Below are 20,911 nucleotides of genomic sequence, written 5' to 3'. Positions count from 1 at the left end.
GAGGGTGCGGTGAGCTGGGTAGGCTGATGGCAATACACGTGTATACCACAGGATCAAAAATGCTTCTGAACCACGTAGCAGGAGGGTGGGTGGGAGGGTTTCCTCCTGGAAATTTGGTTAGCATAATACTTAATTTTCAGCTATGCTTCATTGGTCTTTGATCTTTCTAAAAGCACACTCTTGTAGGCTATAGAGATCAGTTGATTGATCCAGAGATATGCTTGCTCGTTACTTTGATCTAAGCAATAAATAAGCAGGGTTCAGTTAACTCAGCTTGGGAAGTGGAGGCTGTGGCAGTGGCTGGTGGCGAAGGAGGCTTTCGGTATTGAGCTGTGCAGGAGAGTGATACACTCCTAAGACCCATTGCTATTTTTTCTGCAGAGAGTAGAGGCTTAGAAAGATCAGAGGTTGAAGATTAGTTGATAATAAAGAAGCGTCTCTAACTATGTTTGCATAAAGCTGAGCAAAAACCCAGTACTGCTTGGTATAACTTACCCACATGCACGCCCTTTATATATATACTTTTTTTTTTTTTTTTCACTTGTCCCATTCTGCTTCAGAATGCAATGTTGTCACTATAATACTAAACTGGCAAGGGTTTTTAAGTCGTTCCATTTCCACTTTTAACAGTTCATTGTTTCACTTGTCGTCTTCCTTTCTTTATGTTTTTTCATGTTTCGACCACGTAACTCAGCAAGCACTAGTGATTTTATCCACCACATATTCATAGCTTCATATCACTGTTTGCTACACCTTCCACACTAATGAGCCCCTTTGTTCGATACAGGTTTAATATGTTGCTTTGTCAAATAAAGGTGGAAGAACCTGCTGCAGCTTTCTGGCAAGAGGCTCAGGTTAAACAAAATAGGGAGAACGAACAGTAGTGGACATTGAAACATAATCCATTGTAGAAATGAACGCTTGATCCCAGATGGTTCTGATTTTGTTGCACAAGCCAAGAGATCAAACTTTATAATTCATTAAACTAGCTCACTTTAGGAGATGCTTCATAAACTCAAAAGTTGTAGGCAGTGGACAGCTTGCAGATAAGATAGTATACATCCATTTAAGCAGATTTTTAAAAAAAAGAGACATTCCCTCACTTTATGCCTGATTGTAGTGGCCAGTCCTAAAAATCTTCGCTAGCAGCTGAGGTGACAGGGATGACAATTAGCTAATTACATTTTGCTGTAGCGTGTGCAGTGTGCATATGTATGTAGTTCAGGTGTGGTGCCTGCAGTGTGTTGTGTATCTATAAAGCAAGTATAAAAGCTTGGGGAGGCTCTGTAGCATAATTCTGTAGTGACTTGAAAATGTTGGTTGTTGTTATCCATGCTTTTTATTGTCATTAATATTAATAAAGTTGAAATTTACATTGCAGACTCAGTCCGCTAGTAACACACTCCAGAAACACAAATCTTCCTCCTCCTTTACACCTTTTATAGACCCCAGATTACTACAGATTTCTCCATCTAGCGGGACAACTGTGACTTCTGTGGGTAAGTAAAGTAGCTGAAGACGACAATTGAAAAAGGGTTCAGTGACTTCAGTGGCTCTTTAAAGTACTTACGAATGTTACCATCATGCTTTTTATTTGATTTGCAACGGATTGCATAGTTTATTTCTTTTTCCATTTACATTTCTTACAAAAAGAAAGACTTGCTCAATATTCTCAGTTACTGATTTGGGTTGTTTGGTGTAAAGAAAATACGGCCAGAATTTAGCACTTAAGGGTTATTACATGCACTTTACTTTTCTTTTTTTCCAGTAGGATTTTCTAGTGAAGCAATGAGATCAGAGGCAATAAGGCAAGACCCTACACGGAAAGGATCAGTTGTCAATGTGAATCCCACGAATACACGGCCACAGAGTGATACCCCAGAGATTCGCAAATACAAGAAGAGATTCAATTCTGAGATACTGTGTGCTGCCTTATGGGGTAATGCAAACCTGTTCCTCCCTTGCCTCCTGCACTTCTGAAGTGCAGACGTGCCAGTATGAGCTTATGGTCTTTGAGAATGTACCTCTGAAACCTTAGCTGTTTCTCTGCATTTATTCAATGCTTGTTTACATCTTTTTGTTGCAAGACCTGATTATTATTATCCTGCTTCTGCTTTGATATAGTTTCCCACTGCTGTATACATGCTTCTGATGACACGGTTCAGATTTTGTTCAGCTGATGGGGATGTCCTTTTCTCTCTAGCCCTTGTTAGTACATCTCTTGCAACGTTTGGGAACTTGTGGTCATCTTGGCATTGTACACCTGGTGCATACAGGATATTCCATTTGAAAAATAATCATCTTCTTGAGCCTCTTGCTAACGTATTGTTGGGGAGCTTGATTAAGATGTGTTTCGTAAGACGATTTTCCACCTCAGTCATCAGTTTATGTAGGAAGGAAGAGGGAAAAGAGAAGGGTAGGAGGGACATTTTCCAGTGTGAGACTGTGGCTTGGTTTCGTTAAGAGTGGTTAGTGCAGAGGGAAGCAGGGTATGGGATGTCAGCTGACCAAGTGTGTCTGGCCTTCTTGTCACAAGGGATAATTTATGTCGGTGTCAGGCAATTAGTCAGGATCCCACACTGGTGAAAGAATTAGAGCAGTGCTTGCTGCCTGCTACAACGTGGAATCACTGCTGCAACACCTAGCGAAAGCTTTCCTCTGCTATGTCATTTCTTTTTTGGCCAGAATCTATGGGGCAACCTGAATTTTTTCATTATCTAGATGTTAATAGATGATGCTTGTGTATATTACGTACATATTTATCTAGTATCCCTAAACTTAACAGACTGTAAATGCACATGCATGTCATTTTAAAAACTATGAGGAAGAGAGTTGGCCATTCCCCTGAGTCACACGGTGATTGTATAGGTAACACAGTGCACTTTTCTTGTTTACATTTTCACAGCTCTTTCCAAGGCCTTAGTTCTCTTTTGGGGTTATTTCCAGCATTTCTTGTTTCTCAGGACAGCACTGTTGTCCTATCCTTCTTGCCTGCAAAGGCATGTCAATTAAATAGCTCTCCGCTCTCCTGACACCTTATCTTCCTATCTGCTGTTTTCTTTATTTCCAGAATTTACTGGTAACAGTTTTTACCCCAATGCTATTTCTGCATGTATTCATATGAATAATTCTCTGATAAAATGAAGACTTTTGCAAATGTAAACTTTCGGGCTGTGATAGGGTGAAGGCAGAGAGAAATCGTATAGGATCAGTAAAGATGACTCATAATTTCTCTGATCTGCCTTGTTTTGCCAGTAGCAATTCGTGTTAATGGTTTTATATTTCTTTGATCTATGTATCTGACTGTTACGGTGATTTAAAGTATAGGTGTAGAATCCTAGAGGTGTTTTACAGCTGTAACAAAGCACTTCCTTGTTGAACATTTAGGGCCAAACTGATGGTGATGCAAGCTGGTACAGATGCTTATTTCCTGATAAGGTTTAGCTTCCTTTACCCTTAAGCAAATTAAGCTATTTCATGGTGATGTTTCTTATTCAAAAAGAGAGCGGCTTGCTTTGCTTTGCTTTCCTTTGCTTTTACCAGTAGTAATGCCGTAGTATCTGGCAGTTTGCTGATTGCATTAGGTCTGTGATGCTGTTTCTTCTAGTTCTGAGTGGTGAAAGTCAATCTTAATGACATGGATGCAGTAGCATAGATTTTTACACCCAGCCTCCACAGGGAGCCTGTACTTTTTCAGGATGCATTTCCATTTGTTTAAAAAAACAGAACTGCTTAATTGTAGGGTGGCAGTAGAAAAGTTCTGCTGGCTGTGAATAACGACAGTGCCTGCATTTTAAAGTACAGGCACCGCTTGCCACCAGCGTAATACCTCATTAGTTTCACGTCAAAATGCATATGGCTAAGGGAGGGGGTTGGGGATGGGCGCGCATGTGAACTCGAAGCAGAAACAACTGCACCGCCAAGGCGGCAGAGGAAGAGGGCAGGGTGGAGGCGGGGGCCATCGAGCCCTGATGCACAAAGAGGGGAAGGGACCCTGAGGGAGCAGTTTGCGTGTGGCTTGCTTTGAATTGTAATCCACGCTGGAAAAAATACAAAAATATCTGTCGAAGCTGAGTCACTTACAGCTTTAGTCAATGGGTCCTGAAGCTGCAGGAAGGAGGCCGACTGCTGGGCACTTCCTTGGCTGGTATGGTGCTGCTGCAGCCTGTGCCGAGCCCTGACTCAGTGCGTGCCTCGCTCTCCCTGCTTCCTTCTGCTGCTTCCCAGTTTGAGGATGTCTCCCAGTATGGGAGATGTTGATGTGAAATGCCCCTGGGGCCTGTGGGATGGGAGCCAGCAGGTGCAGACCCACGTGGGGGATGCAGAGGCGGAGGAGGGCAGGAAGGGGACGGAGGAGGCCTCAGCAGCTGAAGGAGAGCCCAGGAGGGCTGCGGGTCGTCTCCCAAGATGGGCTCTGCACCTGCCAGCATCCCTGGGCTCTCCAGCCTGGAGGAGGCAGAGGAGTAGCAGAGCAGCAAATCTGAGCAAAGAGAGGAGATGGTTTGTGGGGACTGCTGGGACCTCTGAAGTTTCCTTATTGAAAAGGCAAGAGAGAGGAAAATGGAGATGCTTGATGGTTTCTGACCTCTCCATGGGCTACGGCTGTTTTTCTCATCCAGCCAGAGGCTTTTCAGAGTGCCCCAGCACCAGCAGCTTAGGCCCCTTCCACATCATTACCTCCTCCTGGCTGCAGCTCTGCTCCCCTCCCCTCTAACACCCTGTCCCCTTTGGGAGACACCTCGTGCCAGGGTGAACATGCTTTCCTTTTTGCAAACTGCTCCCATGTCTGGTAGCCAGGGTGTTGTTTAGGTAGCTTTCCTCGTCCTTGTGAGCAATACCTTTTTTCAATACTGTGAGAAGGCATGTTACTGCTATAGATGCAGACCGCACCAAGATACAGACTCCTGTGTATTGGGCCCACATGCTGCATTAGAAAAGGTTTGTTACGGGATCATCCTGGATGATACATCCATTGGCACCAGTATAATTATATCTGGGGATTAATTGTCTGACTAGGGATTAAGGCCGTTAAGCATAACTATGATCACCTTGTGTGAGTTTTGCTTTTCTTATTTCATGACTTTATTATGCTTAAGGATGAGAAGTTTCACATTGGGATTGCAACATAGAAGTCTAATAAAACGAGTCATGCATTTGGTTTGTTTTCTGTTCCCTGTACTGTATCTGACCTGCCTCTGCACAATTTGTGGGGTCCTAGACTGAAACACTATTGCAAATAAATAGTTATGAAATTTTAAGGGTGATAATATATTAATAGATTTTTTTTTAAACCTGGTCTTACAAATATATATATATATATATATATTTATTACTAAAAAAATGTAATTGATTTTAAATACTAAGGTTTTGTGGGCTCTTGGTAAGTGTTCCAGGGGATGTATGGAGCTTTGTAGAAAGAAACTGGCCTGCTGACTTGTTCTCATCTGTATTTGCTTGATCTTCAGGAGAAATCTGTGGAAACACAAGATTACTGTAGTTCTGCTAGTTTTAACATTCAGATGGAGAAGATTGTTGGGAAGCTGAGGACCTACCCTGTGCCTATCCTTTTATAGGAGGGCTGCACCACAGTCTGTTTCTCCCAGTGGGTACCAAGCCCCTACCACTGCTTTTTTGCAATGTCCTTGTCAAGAGCATCCTGTTACCAATGCCCCTACCAACAGCTAATACATCTTTGGAATACATAAGCTTGGGTACCACTTTGTGGCTCACCCCTCCTCCAACATTAGCATGCCTTTTTGTTTGGGAACCGGTGTTCTAGAAAGCTCTCCATGGTCTACCAGTCTCTCACTCTCTTGAACACTGCGATTTGGTGTCAGTAGTCACTGTGGGCAGGTGATGTAGGCAGCCTCTACATCATGAGATCTTTTAGGCTGCAGGCAAGTGAGACCCAACCAGCAGTCGTTAGACCTGCTTGGAACAAGACAGTTGCTGTATCAAGCATCAATTCATCAGAATATGTGGAAAATCTGCCTACTAACTTGGATCTCTGTTTTTGTTTCTTCTAGGAGTGAACTTGTTAGTGGGCACTGAAAGTGGTCTGATGCTGCTAGACAGAAGTGGTCAGGGGAAGGTTTATCCGCTCATCAATCGAAGACGATTCCAGCAAATGGATGTGCTTGAAGGGCTGAATGTCTTGGTGACAATTTCTGGTAAAGTTAACTTTTCAACGTGATTTTTTTCCTCCTTCTGGCACAGCATGGCAGAACGCTTTTCTTGGCAGCCTGTGTGTTGAGGGGGAAGTCCTGACTTGACTGAAGTCAGTGGATTTTCCATCGTTTCACCTCTCTCAGTCTACAGTTTGTTTCTGCAAGTGAATCACTTTCCACACAACACCGTGTGCCTGCTTGCCCCCTGTCCTTCCTCCCGCGGGGTGACCTTTAAAAGTGCTGCATGAGTTTGGGGGAAACGTCTGGCTTTGTTTGTTTGTTCAGCGTTTGGAAGCTTTAAGTTAATGTTTTGTAAAGTTTGTAAAAATGGCATTCTTTCCCTCTGTCGCGATTACTTTCAACCTGGCCTCTTGCTAACCAAAACATGGTTTGCTACTTGGGTTTAAAGATATCTTGTGTGTTAAAATCTGTAGAAATGCTCTTGTGAAGTAGGGAAATAAGAGTGATGTGCAGCGAGTGTGTGTGTGTGTTTGAGAGAGAGGGGAGTACAATGTGTACGTGATATGGAAATTACCAGTATGAGAAGGCAGATCGGTGCAGCTTTTGGTCTTGTCTCTCACTGGATGCAACTGCAGACGGCAAAGCAACGGGAGATGAAGTGTGGTGGTGATTGTTGTGTTTGTTTTGTGTGCGCCGATGAAAAATGTGTTTTATGAAGCTTGAGGTTCCAGACTCTTTGGCTCCAGAGAGGTATTGCATAAGGTTATCCTGCTATTAAGCAACTTGATGTGGTTCACTGTTAATCTTTATTCACAGGTGTCGTTCAGCCATTTACCTTTCCTTTTGTTTTAGTTTGTTTGTGAAATCAGCCTTTGCTACGCTGCACATGTGTGACAGGGAGAGGATGTTAAATGAAGTTTTGCACAGTGGCCCCTGTGGTGTTGTTCAGAGTCACCAAAAATTTTGCTGAGGCTCCAGAGCTCCTCTGACTCCCCTGGAGAAGCTCGCTGGCTCTCCCAAGACTTGTGCAAAAGGATACACATCTAGACAATTTAATGTGATTTAATGCATTAGCGGTGTTATACCACTATAGGTCCAACGAACCGTGCCTGTGCTGGTGTTGTGAACATGGGACTTTGTTTCTGTCTAGAACAACCGTGTTTTATTGGCTTGTTGCTTGCTGCATTCTCAGCTACAGCTATGCTGTGAAATCTTTAAAAAGAAAAGATGAATCAAGGAGGATTTAAAAAACCACAACCTGCTGTGTGTCCTTTTGATGTCTAACACTGTACTTTAAAATGTAAGCTGTTTGAAAAGCACCATTTGATAGAGTTTATTCTATAGTAGACCTTATAAACAAAAGTATTGTATAAACCAACTTGTGTAAAATCTGTTGGTTTGAGGCATATCCTACACAGATGACAAGTGCCTGTGATTCAGTCTTATGTGTAATTGTTTTAGGTTTATTTACATTTACATCAGTCACGATCGGAGTACCCTGACACGTCCGTTTTCTTTGTTTCCTTCAAAACTATTGCTTCCTCTGTGGAGACATGCTACATTAACCCTTAAGAAATCAGCTGATCTTTGGCTGGTTTATGCCTTCGTCTCTCTCCCATCCCCTGCATTTTATGGGAGGTTACTGGAGTACGAGGCAGGAAAGAGGCACCCCTGCCCAGCGAGAGGCAGGGCAGGGGGAGCACACTTGGTGAGACCGTGATGCTTTTATGCTCAGGCCCCCCTTACCTTCCTGTTCTGGCTTCTGCACTTCAGTGCTCAATTCAAGCTACCCTCATGCTGGACTTCTCTTAGTGTCTTTTTATTTATAGTGAGTTGCCTCACCTCTCCAGGCAAGCTGGGAACTCTGACACAAGGATGTGTTTCTGCAAATGGTGTGTTTTGGCAGCTTGGTTACGGAGCTGCCTTTGAGCTTTGTCCCAGGACTCCTACTGCTCTGCTGGGAGCATTGCTCAGCTCCCTACGGCACTCTCGGCCGTATGTTCCCTTGGCTTTTTCGGGAAGTGATGTGCTGACGGTGGTGAGGTTTGAAAAGTGTCACCGCATGGTGCAAAGAAGTTGTGGTGCATTAGGATTTTGAGGGGATTGTCACCTAAAATTGCTTTTAATATACACTCTTTTGAGCCTGGAAACCTGAAATCAATTCTTCCCCCAATGTATATCTCAAATATAAAACTTAGACGACAAAGATTTGATACTGAGATAATGGGCTGCTACAGCTGGTACAGGAAAGCTTTGCAGGTCAAAGCAGAATAGTTAATTGGTTCTTCAGTTCATACTGTTGGGAGGCAAAACCATAATTTTGGCTGCTCAGGTAATACAATGCTGAGAGTCATAAAAACACTGGAAGAGAGAGCGACGACGTGCATACAGAACATGCTCCGCTTGTGGCTCCGTGAGGGTTTTGCTGGCCCAACTGGCTGATGGTGGCACTTAGGAAGGTAGGAAGGGATGACAGAGTAGAAGAACTGGTTAGAATCTGCCTGCTTAATAATTAAAAACCACAGTGACAATAAAAACAAAAACTCAATATAGGAGAAGGGATTTTGCATTTGAAACGATGTCTGTGGGAGAACCAGAGCTGGGAGATCTCATCAAAGTCACTGGCTGATCAGTTCATTTGATGGCTGGAGCAGAGTTTTCTTTCTTATTTCATGGCCATAACAATTAGACCAAAAAAAAAAAACCCCAAACCCAAAAGACCAGATTTTTGAGAGCTTTTTAAACTGACTGGTAGAGATTTACAAGCAGAAGGATCTAATCCCCCCACTCCCAATCCGAACATTAAGAGCAGCATAACTTGTTGAAATACGGGCACAGCCGTGTTTATATAACTAACTGGTCCTGCTCTTTTCACGTCAGGTTGCTGAAAGGCAGAGGAATTTCCTGTCTTGTGACTTTCCTTGTGGTCTAGACACTAAAACACAATGGGAACACACTTGAGATATTTCTCTGTTGTTGTTTTGAAAAATGTTTCTGGTTGGAGAGAAATACCCTGGTGCACATCATGTGAACCAGAAGAAGAAAAAAAATTAGCCACGTGCTGGGAAATTCCCGTGTGTACTGTTTGTTCTGAGTCTTCAAGTTTGACTATGCTACTGGGGAAGCTAAAGCCATGGAAATATCTGAGAGAGAATTTGTCTCCCAGGGGCTTGTAATGGTTTTAAAAACATTCAGTGCCTTGTACTGATCTTCAGCTTTGTGCCCTGTGAGCTCTTCCTCGCCCAGAACTGCGGTGCCTTCTGGTGCAGACTGTGTTCCCTATTTCAGTGTTTCTAGAAGAGCCCTTGTGGCTATCGTTTGCAGTATTTTCATGGGAGGACCTTTCCTTGGTCAGATGTGGGACTCCTGGGAATATTGTTTCCTGCTCTGGTCCCTTTTCCAAATCTTACAGAGCTATGGCAGTGGTGGGGCTTTATCCCTTTATGAAACTTGGTTTAATAAATATGAAGTCAGGCAATAAATCAGGGTGCTCTCTTACTGCCAAATCTGCTGTCACATTTATAGTAGGGATAAACAAAGGACAGTGCAGTGTTACTTCACGTTTTATTCAGTGCTGTCAGAGCAGAGGGCTTTTAAAATTAAATAGCAGGTCCAGAATTTGAAAATGGGTCTCCAATTCAACTTTAAATTTAAGCTCAGTGAGCAGATTTTTCACTTTGGAACCGCCTCCTGCTGCCCTTCCCCATCCAAGTAATCATAAAAAGATCTTTTAGGCTGTGTGTCTTCATAACAGAAAAACTTGTGGCACTGGAGTCCATGGAGCAGCCTGTTGGCAAGCTGTGCGTTCCCATGTGCTGCCCCAGCCCTTGCAGCTGCTTTTCCCGAGGAGCCCGGCTCTGTTAGGGAATCCCCTGCCATCAGGGTAGGGGCTCTGCGCCAGCTCCAGGACCCCAGCGTGGAGCTGGCTAGGAAGAGTAGGATGGTCTCAATGCTTGGGCTTCGCGTCCTGCTGTAACTGATATCCTCTGATGCTGTACGCCCATCCCCTTCTCCAAAATGAGCAGCCATCCGTGAACTGATTCATCGGTAGGCATCATGTGAAAACTTAAAAGACAACTTAAAGATGTTAGCTAAACCCTATAGCTGGATCTGGCTGGCAGGCTGCCAGGTCGTGGCTTTCTGCAGCGTAGACCCGCGCTGCGGCACTTGGCCAGCCCAGCACTGACTGCAGTACAGGTCAGCTGTCTCCTCTCAGCTCCAAGGGCCGTGAAACACTGTCCACAGTCACACAGCTTCCTCATCGTGGCTGGTGAAGCATTAGCGTGGAGCTACTCCACTGACAAGTTGGGTCCCTGAGAGCATCTCCTATTTCCTTTCCTTGTGTAGAGACCTCATGGAGCCTTACTAAATGGCTCCTAGTCAAAGCAGAGACCACCTCTCTTCTTTGCCTCCAGTTTCACCTGTGGGACTGTGACGGCTTCAGGCAGCAAAGCAGCTAGAGGAAGGACAGTGCGAGCTTTGAGTATGTGCATTAGGGCCACCTTCTTGCTAGTTCATCAAATGCTTTGTAGGCCATTAGTTGTTAAAGAATCACTGATAAAGTTTATCATGAACCTTGCTCTGCATTCAAGGAGGCCTGCGCATACTGAGAGTTAAGAGTCTGAGCTGTATTTTGATGACCGTGGCAGATGCATTGTCAGTTGAAGATAGGGCAGCCTGGGCAAGTAGATTCTCTCACCTGTGGAGAAGAAACACCTCTTGCAGTTTCTGTGTGCAGCCTGATAAGTATTACACCCCTTGCAGCACAAGGGAAGGGCTGCTGACAAAGCAGTCGTCAGCTTTTAGCAAGCGGATGAAGTTCGTATGGGCCGTGTGAAATTCTCTCACTGTCATGTCAGATATTGTATGTTTTTCGTCGCAACAGAACTGGTGTGAAATGGTTCAGTAATGAAGTTGTTTAGTGCTGTTGTTTCATGTACTTTTCCGCCAGGGGAATAATGAACAATCTTAATAAAACCTGACCAATTTGTATCTCCAAGGATGATACAAAAGACGGAAATGTCCTGGTCACTAACAGGGAAGAATTTTGTAAAATACGTTTCATCACCATACTCTTCTTCACTTTTGCTTCCTCCTTTCAAACCAGTCCTATGCTCTTCTGACAGCTGTATAGATAATTTCAGGCCTCAAATTCCATCCTGCTGCTCTTCTACAGTTCTGCGCGAAAAAGAGCCGTTCTGACTCGGCTGTGTATTTCTTTCATCTCGGTGCATGACTCTTCGGTGCTTTTGTTGTGTTTTTCTAATAAAAGTTGTTTGCGTCCTAAGAACCAGACAACCAAAGAGCTGTTCCCTTGAGTTTGTCATTTCATGTTCCTGTGGTATTGCCATGTGTCTCTGCTGTTGATTATCAGGAAAGTGTGTGATTGGGTGGAGTCTGGAGTAAAGCTGTTGTGGATGTAAAAACTGAGGGAGATCTCTGTGGTTGCAGCAGTTTCTCCTTCATTGTCATTTTGGTTTGCTCTCTGGGGCTTTCTGTTTGCTTGGGCAGGGTTTTTTTGCACTTATCTTCCCATGGAGATAAACCAACCGTTTTCATTTTGTGGCCAGGTAAGAAGAACAAGTTGCGAGTCTACTATTTGTCCTGGTTAAGAAATAAAATCCTTCACAATGACCCTGAAGTAGAAAAGAAACAGGGCTGGACAACGGTGGGCGACTTGGAAGGCTGTGTGCACTATAAAGTTGGTGAGTAGCGAATGCGGTAGTCAAATCATTGGGCTAAAAGCCGGCTGAGAGAGGGAACTGCAGTGCATGTAGCTGCTGGGCTTAAGATTTGGTTTTATTTCTCGATGTCTTCCCTGTCCCTCAGGGAGAACTTTTCTGGCAAAGTGCCAGAGTAGGTGGCAAGTTACTGGGTTAAACTGAATACGGGAGAGATTATTCGGCAGGAAGCTGGGCTGTGAACTGGAGCGGGCGCAAATCCCCATCTGTCTCCTTCCCATGGCAAATGCAGGTCCAGGAGAGTGCTAATATGGACAGTGAGGGCTGGTAACCTTTTGCCACCTCTTTTAGACCCTTTAGGTAACAGAGGGACTGTTGTCAACCAGCAGCTGTTCTCTTCACTAACAGGTCGGCCTGATTTACCGTGATGAAATCACTTGCTGGAATGGAATGGAAAAAGTCTCCTCTTTAATGTAGATTTTAAAAACTGGGGGAAAAAAAAGAAAAGGAAAAGAGAGTGGGAGGAGAAAGCAAGCCCAGCAAGTGCATGAGCTCTGGGGAGGCATCTGGGAATAGAAGCATATGTTTAACTTCAAGATGATTCATTGATCCCTCTTAGCTCATGAAATTTCCTAATGCCATCTCAGATCCACTGCAGTACAGTTATGAGATGAAATGTGTTTTCACTAGGCAGGTGCCTTTGAGTGGTTTTAAGTCATTTAAATGAATTTGGCATAGAAACTTTCACCAAAATTAGTGAGAGACATGTAGCATTCACTGTCAGCAGAGTATGCAGTGAGCCTGCTGCCCTGCAGGTGGGGATATGAACCAAGAGCTCTTTCTCCTGCTTCAGTCTCATGATGCATCTTAATGGGCCCTGGATGTTGCCTTTGATTTGGTTTTTCTCCTAAGAGCCAGCTCAGTTCCTTTCCAGCTGTGTCAGTCAGTGCGGAGCAGCAGCAGTCGAACTGAGCTCAGTCTCCTCCTCTCATGCCTGTGCTCTTGGAAAAACCTGCTAGTGGGGTGTAATCAGTAATGATGGCAGTAAGTGACTGCTGAACCAGGAGCTTGACCCCAAAAACAATTAATAATGTATTTCTCTGGTATCATACCCCAGGGTGTCAGCAGCATAATGAAGTGGCCTGTTAACAATACATTAACAGCTATTGAAAGGAGGCTTTCCAGCAGGGAAGCATGTGAAACAAAGAGCATTCTCTTCCAGATGAAGAGGGGTTTGTTACCCTGGGCTGCAGCCTGGCACTGAACTTCCCTCTGAACCATAGATGACTTCTTCAGGTAGTGAGAGGCCTCTTTGACAGCTGCGCTTCAGTTCCCAAGAAGGATGAGCTCTGCCAATAGTTGGGCTCGCGGTCTGGAGGCTGCTACCAAGGCAGCTGGCACTGATCATTTCCTTGTCTCTTTGATGCAACAGGGGTCTCGGACGTCAGGGTGAAGTGGTATTTATGGATCTCAGTTGCTTCAGGCAATTTTTGGCTCCTCTAAATGATAAATGCTCTTTTGAAACTTAAGATTTGGGTGAATTCCCAGTTAGCACCCAGAGCAAAGAATGAGGATTATCAAAGGTCCCCTTTCACAGATAAGGTGGTTTTGTTTGACACCCCCCCCCCCCTTCCCTGAGAAAAAATTCCAAAAAGTCTTATAAGCTAGACAAGACTGAACAAAAGCTCTGTTTTTCAATCGGTACAGCTGTGGAGGTTGAGAGGCTTTTTTTTGTCTGTTGAAAAAGTGTCAAGTCCTTTAACACTTACAGTTCCGTAGTCTTGCTTCCCTGCAGAGTAAAAACGGAGTAAGTATAAGAGACAACAACTGCAGGTTTGTACGGTAGTAAGATATCTAAAAGGCATTAAAACAGTATTTATTAAAGAAGTGTTCTTCTCACAGATCTGAGATTTTCACTCCTGCCACGTTTCAAAATGAGTTTTGATTGGGAGATACAATGGCAGAAGGTGAAGGTGCACAGAATTACTCATTCTTTTGGAAAAGTGTCGCATTCCCTTAAAACTTGGAGTAAAGAGGTAGCAGAAACCTCCGGAGGTTTCTCAGTGTCATCCAAATAATGCTTATTTTTTTTTCTTCTCCCCCAAAAAGAGTGCTGGAAAGAAGTTAACAAACCTCAACATTTAGAAGTCCCCATGATCTGTTCCTTCCCAAATCCAGATGGCAGCTGGGAGTGCAGATCCAGCAACACTTCTTGAATGGCCATTTCTAGACTTTATCAGTCCCCTCCTGAAAACAGAAGTAGTGAACAGAGCTTTTTTTGATGGTTAGTTTAGCCAGCTGTTTAAATGTGAGAACAGAGATACATTAGAGAATTTGTGGATCAGCAATGTCATGACACTTTATTGCTGATAAATTCTGTGGATTTTTTGGTTTTTTTTGTTTTTTTTTTTCAAATGAGTTATCTCAGGCTTTAGGGACAAAGTGCTCTGCTATCAAACTTGCTTTTGCTTTTGAAATGGACTTGTTTCTTAACTTTTCATTTCAGTTCCCTTTTTCCCTCCTTTCCCCTGGAGAATTTTGACATCAGCTCAAAATGCCAGTGTCAGTGCTGTGACTGGAACTGCCAGTACGTTCTGCCACAGTCATAGGCTTCTTTCATTGGAAATGTCCCTGTCTGAAAACCAATTTTCTTGTCTTGATGAGTAAGCACTGTTAATGTGGGGAAAAAAAAAGTATAAATAAGTGTGTACCAACTGAGTAATTCAAAACATGGCCATGGGTTCAGTTACTGATAAGAATAATGATTTTTGTGGCATAAATGTGTCAAAATACTTAATTACATAGAATTAGCAATCCTAAAATGCAGTGTTACTAGAAACCTCCAAATGTATGTAAGTATGGAGAAATATTGTCCTTGTCTGCTTTCCTGAAGTAACTGGAATGACTTTGGAATTACGGCTGAATTCTTTTGTTTTGTTTTAATTTCAGTAAAATATGAAAGAATCAAGTTCTTGGTAATTGCATTGAAGAGTTCTGTGGAAGTCTATGCATGGGCACCAAAGCCATACCATAAATTTATGGCCTTTAAGGTAACAGTATATTTTGGCCGTATATAGGATTTTCATATATCCACTTGCAGTTACCCCTTTTACAAAAATGCTCTGACATTTTATCATGGTCGTCTTACAAGTTCTTTGGTAAATCTGCCATGAACTTGATATTATATTTTAATTTAAGAGCTTTTTTAGCTCTTAGAGGCATTAGACTTAAAGTTCTAAATAACTGAGCATAAACTAATAATCGAAGTCACACAGTATCACAACTGTTTGTTTCATCTCTCTGTAAATAAAACATGAGGCAGAGAGAAGTGAGCTGAGTCTAAACATCTTCATCTGAGCAGAACAAGTCATTAAGTGATACTCAGCATTGTTATTTATTTGAATGCAGCATGAATGAAGTTAACTGGCTTGGTATAATTACCAGACTGATTTGCAGACAATCAGTTACTGTTGGTTGTGCAGATTGAAGTAAACACTACGGGAGTGTCAAATTGCCCTGAACTTTGCGGAAAACAATTCTTACTAAAAAAACAAACAGACCAACTAAAGTAAACCCCACAGAAAATAACTTACAATATTAAGTGATTGAAATGCAACAGGTTGCAGAGTAATCTGTCCTTGTCCATGAGTGACATGTTAGCCTGACTGGTCTGATGGATGGGGGCCAGAGGGACGTGGGGAGGAATAAACCCGTAATATGTACATTAGAGCATGTTTTTATAAAACCCACTGTGGTTCTAAGCAGTAAAGTGAGTCTCACTGATGTTGTCTTACAGTCATTTGGAGAATTGGTACATAAGCCATTGCTGGTGGATCTAACCGTAGAAGAGGGTCAGAGACTAAAAGTGATCTATGGCTCCTGCGCTGGCTTCCATGCCGTTGATGTGGATTCAGGATCGGTCTATGATATATATCTACCAACACATGTAAGAGCTGCTGCTGGGGTCAGGTTTTTTCTTTCTTCCTGGTTTCCCCCCTTCCTCCTGTCCTCAGATGACCAACACGCCAGGCTGTTCCTGTGGATCACTGCCAGATGCTGGCAGTGGTAAATTGGCTGGAGGGGTCCAAGCAGATGTGGCCACCTGTGCTTAGGGGCTTGTGCCTCGCTCTCTGTCCTCGCCTCACGGTCAGTATGTCTCCATGGTTGGGAGCTGCCCACTCAGATCTCACGTGGGCGAACATGACTGTTTCAGGGGTAGCAGCTAAATGGCCAAGTCATTGCAAATGCCCAGCAGAGGCTGTAGGGAAGGTGGCAGTACAAATGACATGACAGTCCACTGGTAAGATTCAACAGGGTTGGCAAAGGCCAAGTGACCTTAGCTACCAAGGTTTCCTGTTGTTTGTTGCACGCCGAGGTGTCGGATGGGCCTGCAGCGTGCAGTGTACCTCCCCAAGCACTATTCGCTACAGTGCAGAGGTCTGAGGTCTGCATCTGGGCTGCTTGCCCCAGGCTCCCTTTCTGCCCAGGGAAAGAAGGTTTTAGATGTCTGCCTTAAGATGGGAGCATTTGTGCCCCAAAGGTTTCCCGGTCTTTGTTGTCACTCTGTAGGGTGTCTAGCTTGGGCAGAGCAGAGCTAGCACTTCTAAAGTGAGTGAATCCCCGATGTGCTGCCAGCCAAACCCAAAAATCACCCAACCCTTTCTCCCAGTGCAAGCTCTGTGGCATTAAAACAAAAGGCTTCCTCTTATCTTCCATTTCTGTAGATCCAGAGCAGTATCCAACCTCACGCAATCATCATTCTCCCAAACACGGATGGGATGGAGCTACTGGTCTGCTACGAGGATGAAGGAGTTTATGTCAACACATACGGAAGGATCACCAAGGATGTGGTTCTGCAGTGGGGAGAAATGCCAACTTCAGTTGGTAGGTGCCTCAGCAGAGTCAAATACAATGTGCGATAAGGGAGCGTGAGCGTGTGCATGCGGGCAGAAGAAAGGTGCGTCAGGTTTGACTTCAGATTCAGAAGCAGCGATGCTGTAGTATTCCTGGAGAACAGCTGCGCAAAGTGGAGAGTAATCATATGGATCTGGTTTGTGCTGAGTTTTTAGGAACAAAATCCAAACAAACAAGTTGTGGAGTTCAGGAATGAAAAACTCACTTAATAAACAGCAGGGCCTCAGTGGGCAGCTACAGAATGTTTGTTAGACAGCCACAAAGTTGTGGAAACCTTTCAGTATAAAGACATGTGAGGTGGCAGATGGGTAAGATGATATTATGGGTAATTCTATGTTGATAATGGCTGTATATCTGATGTGTTTACTTTAATTCACCTGCAGATTGCTCATCTATCCTAGCATGATAATTCTCCCAAATCTTTCCAGTTCAAAATAAGGTAGTTTTGAGAGTGAGAGCAATGAGTGTAGTAAAATGGGCACAGATTTGTTACGGACACAAGTACGCAGCAGGATCCCTCTTACTGCCTGTGCTGCCATATTTCAGTGCTGAGCATAGCATGGGCTGTGGTCACACCTTCCTTTTGTTGGGCAAGCACATTGATTTTTACGTGCTTTGGAATGGATGCGTGTATTGGGAGACAGCTGCTGATAGCTGTTCGAGCAACGTGAACAATAATGGAGGAGGAAATTTAAAGAAGTTTCATGCACAGCATGTTCACTCCTGCAGAGACTAACTCTCGACTAGATCTAAAAGCAAGCAGCATTTATCAGCTGGCAAATTGCAGAGCCTTTGGGGACTGGAGTGCCTGTGAAGTAAATGGCACTGAGGCAGCCGACACCATCTGAACGTCTCATCTGACAATTTGTAGATGCTGTTTGGCCCAGTTACCACTAGTGACATATTTAAAAATAAGTGAATTTCCAGCATGATGGTATATGCAATGTTATAGGTGTACATTATACTGTAGTAGATAATGTGATATAATTTCACTGAAAATTAATGAGAAGAATTCTATAAAATGGAAGTACTACAAAATTAAATATTTTTTTAGTTTTGCTTGTTAAGAGCTATTGTTCTTCATTTTATTTTTCTGTTAAGTATGCATGCAAATCAGAGGCAACAGCTTATTCTTCATTAAGTTCCCATATGTTATTTTTGGCAGCGTTCCTAAGACTATCCATCAAATTGCTTTTTGAATATACCTTTTCATAATGCTGGTGACTTTCTCCTTTATTTGATTTTTTTTACTGCTTGCAAGAACAGATTTTTTTCCTCATGGTACTACTAATCTGTTTTCCCCAGTGACACCCTTAAGGAAAAATGCTTGATTTTTTGCTTTATTTGTGCACAAAGGAAAGTGGTGTGAGAAATAATAGTATTTCCACTTGGAGAGCTTAATATGAACCTCTTTTAAGATATGTAGAATACTTTTCAGAAAAATCGGCTTTCTCAAGAAGGAGAGCAGGTTTTTGAAGTATTACTCCTATTAAAGGAGGCTAGTTCATTTTTTTTCTAGCTTTCCCTTTCCCTCTCCCCTTTTTCTGCTTTTGCTGATAAACTCCTTCAAGGAGGGAAAATAACACTGTAAGACACAGAGCTGGCGCTGGGGACATAGAGGAGTGGATGGGTTTAGTCTGTTTAAACCTTGGGTTCTGCTTTCTCCTTGTCAACACCTAATTAGCCTGTCTCTTTGCCAAACTTGGGAGAAAAAGCCTGTGTAAAAACTCCATGTTCCTTCCATTTAGTTGAAGGTTGGAAGGTTCCCATTGTGTCATGAATGCTCAGGCAAGACATATATTGCTAATGTGGAAAACCCACGGGGAAATTAAAAAAAAAGGTATTTTTAGGCATCGTGAAGATGCTGAAGACAGAAATAGCACTCTGAACATGTGTGTAGTTATAGTAAGTACATGCAGGTCATTTTTAACTCGAGTGCATCAGTATATTCCTCTGCTTTTTCAGTTCCTCTGTGTTGCCCTTTACCTGTCCTAATGGGCTCTGTGCTGTGTTTTCTTTCCGAAGCATACATCCGATCCAACCAGATTATGGGCTGGGGAGAAAAAGCTATCGAAATACGATCGGTGGAAACTGGACACTTGGATGGTGTGTTCATGCACAAAAGGGCACAAAGACTCAAGTTCTTATGCGAACGCAATGACAAGGTATAATTCTTCCCCCCTTAGTTTCTTGCCAAGATGGTAAACATGTACTTTAACTGGGTACTTGTGGTGGGTTGACCCTGACCAGCAGCCAAACACCCACCCAGCCTCTCGCTCACTCCCCTCTCCCGTGGGATGGGGATAAAATAGAAGGAAGGTGAAAAGGCTCATGGATCAAGATAAAGACAGTTCAATAAGGACAGCAAAAGCTGCGCATGCAAGCTAGGCAAAATAAGGAATTAATTCACAGCCTCCCATTGGCAGGAAGATGTTGTGCCGCTTCCCGAGGAGCAGTGCTTCAGCACGCATAACGATTGCTTGGGAAGACAAATCTCATCACCACAATGTCCTCCCTGTCCTCTCCCTTTCCCTGATCTTTTTATTGCTGAGCATGATGTCGTATGTTGTGGGATATCCCTTTGGTCAGTTTGGGTCGGCTGTCCCAGCATTGTCCCCTCCCAGCCTATTGCCCATCCCCAGCCCATGGCCTTTGAGGGGCGAGGGGGTCAGAGAGGAAGCCTTGATGCTGTGCAAGCGTTGTTCAGCAGCAGCCAAAACACCGGTGTGTTAACAACACTGTTTAGCCACAAATGCAAAGCCCAGCACCACACGGGCTGCTACGAAGAAATTCAACTCCATCCCCGCCAGACCCAGCAGAGCACTGCAATCGCACTGTAAATATCAGGGGCAGTAAAGGCTCATTAGAGCCTCTGCTGTCCGACCTGTTGAATTTACCAATCTCTTCTCTTCGCAGGTTTTCTTTGCCTCCGTACGGTCGGGTGGAAGCAGTCAAGTCTATTTCATGACCCTTGGCAGGACTTCTCTTCTGAGCTGGTAGAAGCGGTGGGATTTGGCGAGGAATTGCTGACATCCAGAGTCTGAGATCTTCATAACTCGGAATTATATTCAACTGGAGTACAGACCTGCACTAATGCAGCACTCTGTGTAAATGTGTGTGCAGGCATCACTGGTGTTAGGTTTCTTTTTGTTTTTCAACTGAGGCTGCGACGCAGCTGGTGCTGTAAAGATATTGCCATCAGGTGCTACAATGTCTTTGAGATTTGGGATCACGCTAGAAAGCTACAGGTCTTCTTTTCCCTTCAGCTCCAGGATTCCTAGGCTTTGAAGGAGTCTGTTTGTTAGTGTTAAAACAGAGAGGGGGAAAAAAAGGAAAAAAAAAAAAAAAAACGACTTACCATGAACATGCTGTTGAGTGGACAGGAGGCAGGCAAGAGAAGGTGAGAAGTGGTGTAGAGAGTCAGACTGGCTGAAACAGAGGGCAGATCTAGTCTAGTAATGTTAACAATGTATTTAATTGACATTTCTTTTTTGTAATGTGACAATATGTGGACAAAGAGGAAGGTGGAGGTTTTAAGAAGTTAATATTTATAAAATGTGAAAGACACAGTGACTAGGATAACTTCTTTTTGGGGACAGGGAGGGTGGGAAGGGGCTCGGGGTGGAATTCTTGGGGTTTTTTTGTTTCTGCAGTTTTATTTTTGGCCTGGCCAATAACTTTAGTCATTTTCTGTGTACCAGGTATTGCCTGAAACATGTGCAGATGATAAAAAAGGAAAAAAAGGAAAAAAAAAAAAAAAGAAAAAAAGGAAAAAAAAAAAAAACAAAAGAAAAAAAAATTCATTTTCTATAATGATTCTGTGTTAGGCCAGAACTTGGTTATGTCACAGTATTAGCACTGCCTCAGTTAAAGGTTTAATTTTTGTTTAAACCTAGAAGTGCAACAACAGTTTTACCACAGTCTGCACTCACAGAACTAAAAAAAAAAAAAAAAAAAAAAAAAAGAAATAAAATCCAAACTACATATGTTTATTTTTTGTGCCTACCTCATTGTTTTTAATGCATAAAATAAAAGAGGTGGTTTAGTTTATACGTTTTTAGATGGAAACCATTAATGTCTAATTTAATCTTAATACCAAAACTACCAGATTGAAAGGTTTCTGACTGTTATTGCGTAGCAAGTTTCAGCAGGAGGAGAGAGTGGTCCGTTGGGGCAATAGTGGTAGCG

The 20,911-nt window shown here is 43.3% G+C and overlaps 1 protein-coding gene across 5 annotated transcripts in view; it reads left to right on the top strand.

Moving 5' to 3' along the window:
* MAP4K4 (mitogen-activated protein kinase kinase kinase kinase 4) overlaps window positions 1–20,311 on the top strand; it is a 163,154-nt gene extending 142,843 nt beyond the window's left edge. For 4 of the 5 annotated variants that reach the window (XM_082304038.1, XM_082304036.1, XM_082304037.1 and 1 more), the window contains 9 exons: window positions 1,382–1,499; window positions 1,769–1,939; window positions 6,027–6,170; window positions 11,699–11,833; window positions 14,759–14,859; window positions 15,606–15,755; window positions 16,534–16,693; window positions 18,749–18,888; window positions 19,640–20,311. In XM_082304038.1, the coding sequence (XP_082160164.1) occupies window positions 1,382–1,499; window positions 1,769–1,939; window positions 6,027–6,170; window positions 11,699–11,833; window positions 14,759–14,859; window positions 15,606–15,755; window positions 16,534–16,693; window positions 18,749–18,888; window positions 19,640–19,723 (1,203 nt within the window). In that variant the 3' untranslated portion in view covers window positions 19,724–20,311. The remainder of the gene's footprint in view (window positions 1–1,381; window positions 1,500–1,768; window positions 1,940–6,026; window positions 6,171–11,698; window positions 11,834–14,758; window positions 14,860–15,605; window positions 15,756–16,533; window positions 16,694–18,748; window positions 18,889–19,639) is intronic. The other variant, XM_082304035.1, reaches the window with a different exon arrangement.
* The last annotated feature ends 600 nt before the right edge of the window (window positions 20,312–20,911 follow it).

Source organism: Platalea leucorodia (assembly GCF_965183815.1).
Source record: "Platalea leucorodia genome assembly, chromosome: 2".
Classification (NCBI taxonomy): Eukaryota; Metazoa; Chordata; class Aves; order Pelecaniformes; family Threskiornithidae; genus Platalea; species Platalea leucorodia.
The sequence above is the reverse complement of the archived record's forward strand: the minus strand, read 5'-3'. Positions and strand labels throughout refer to the sequence as shown.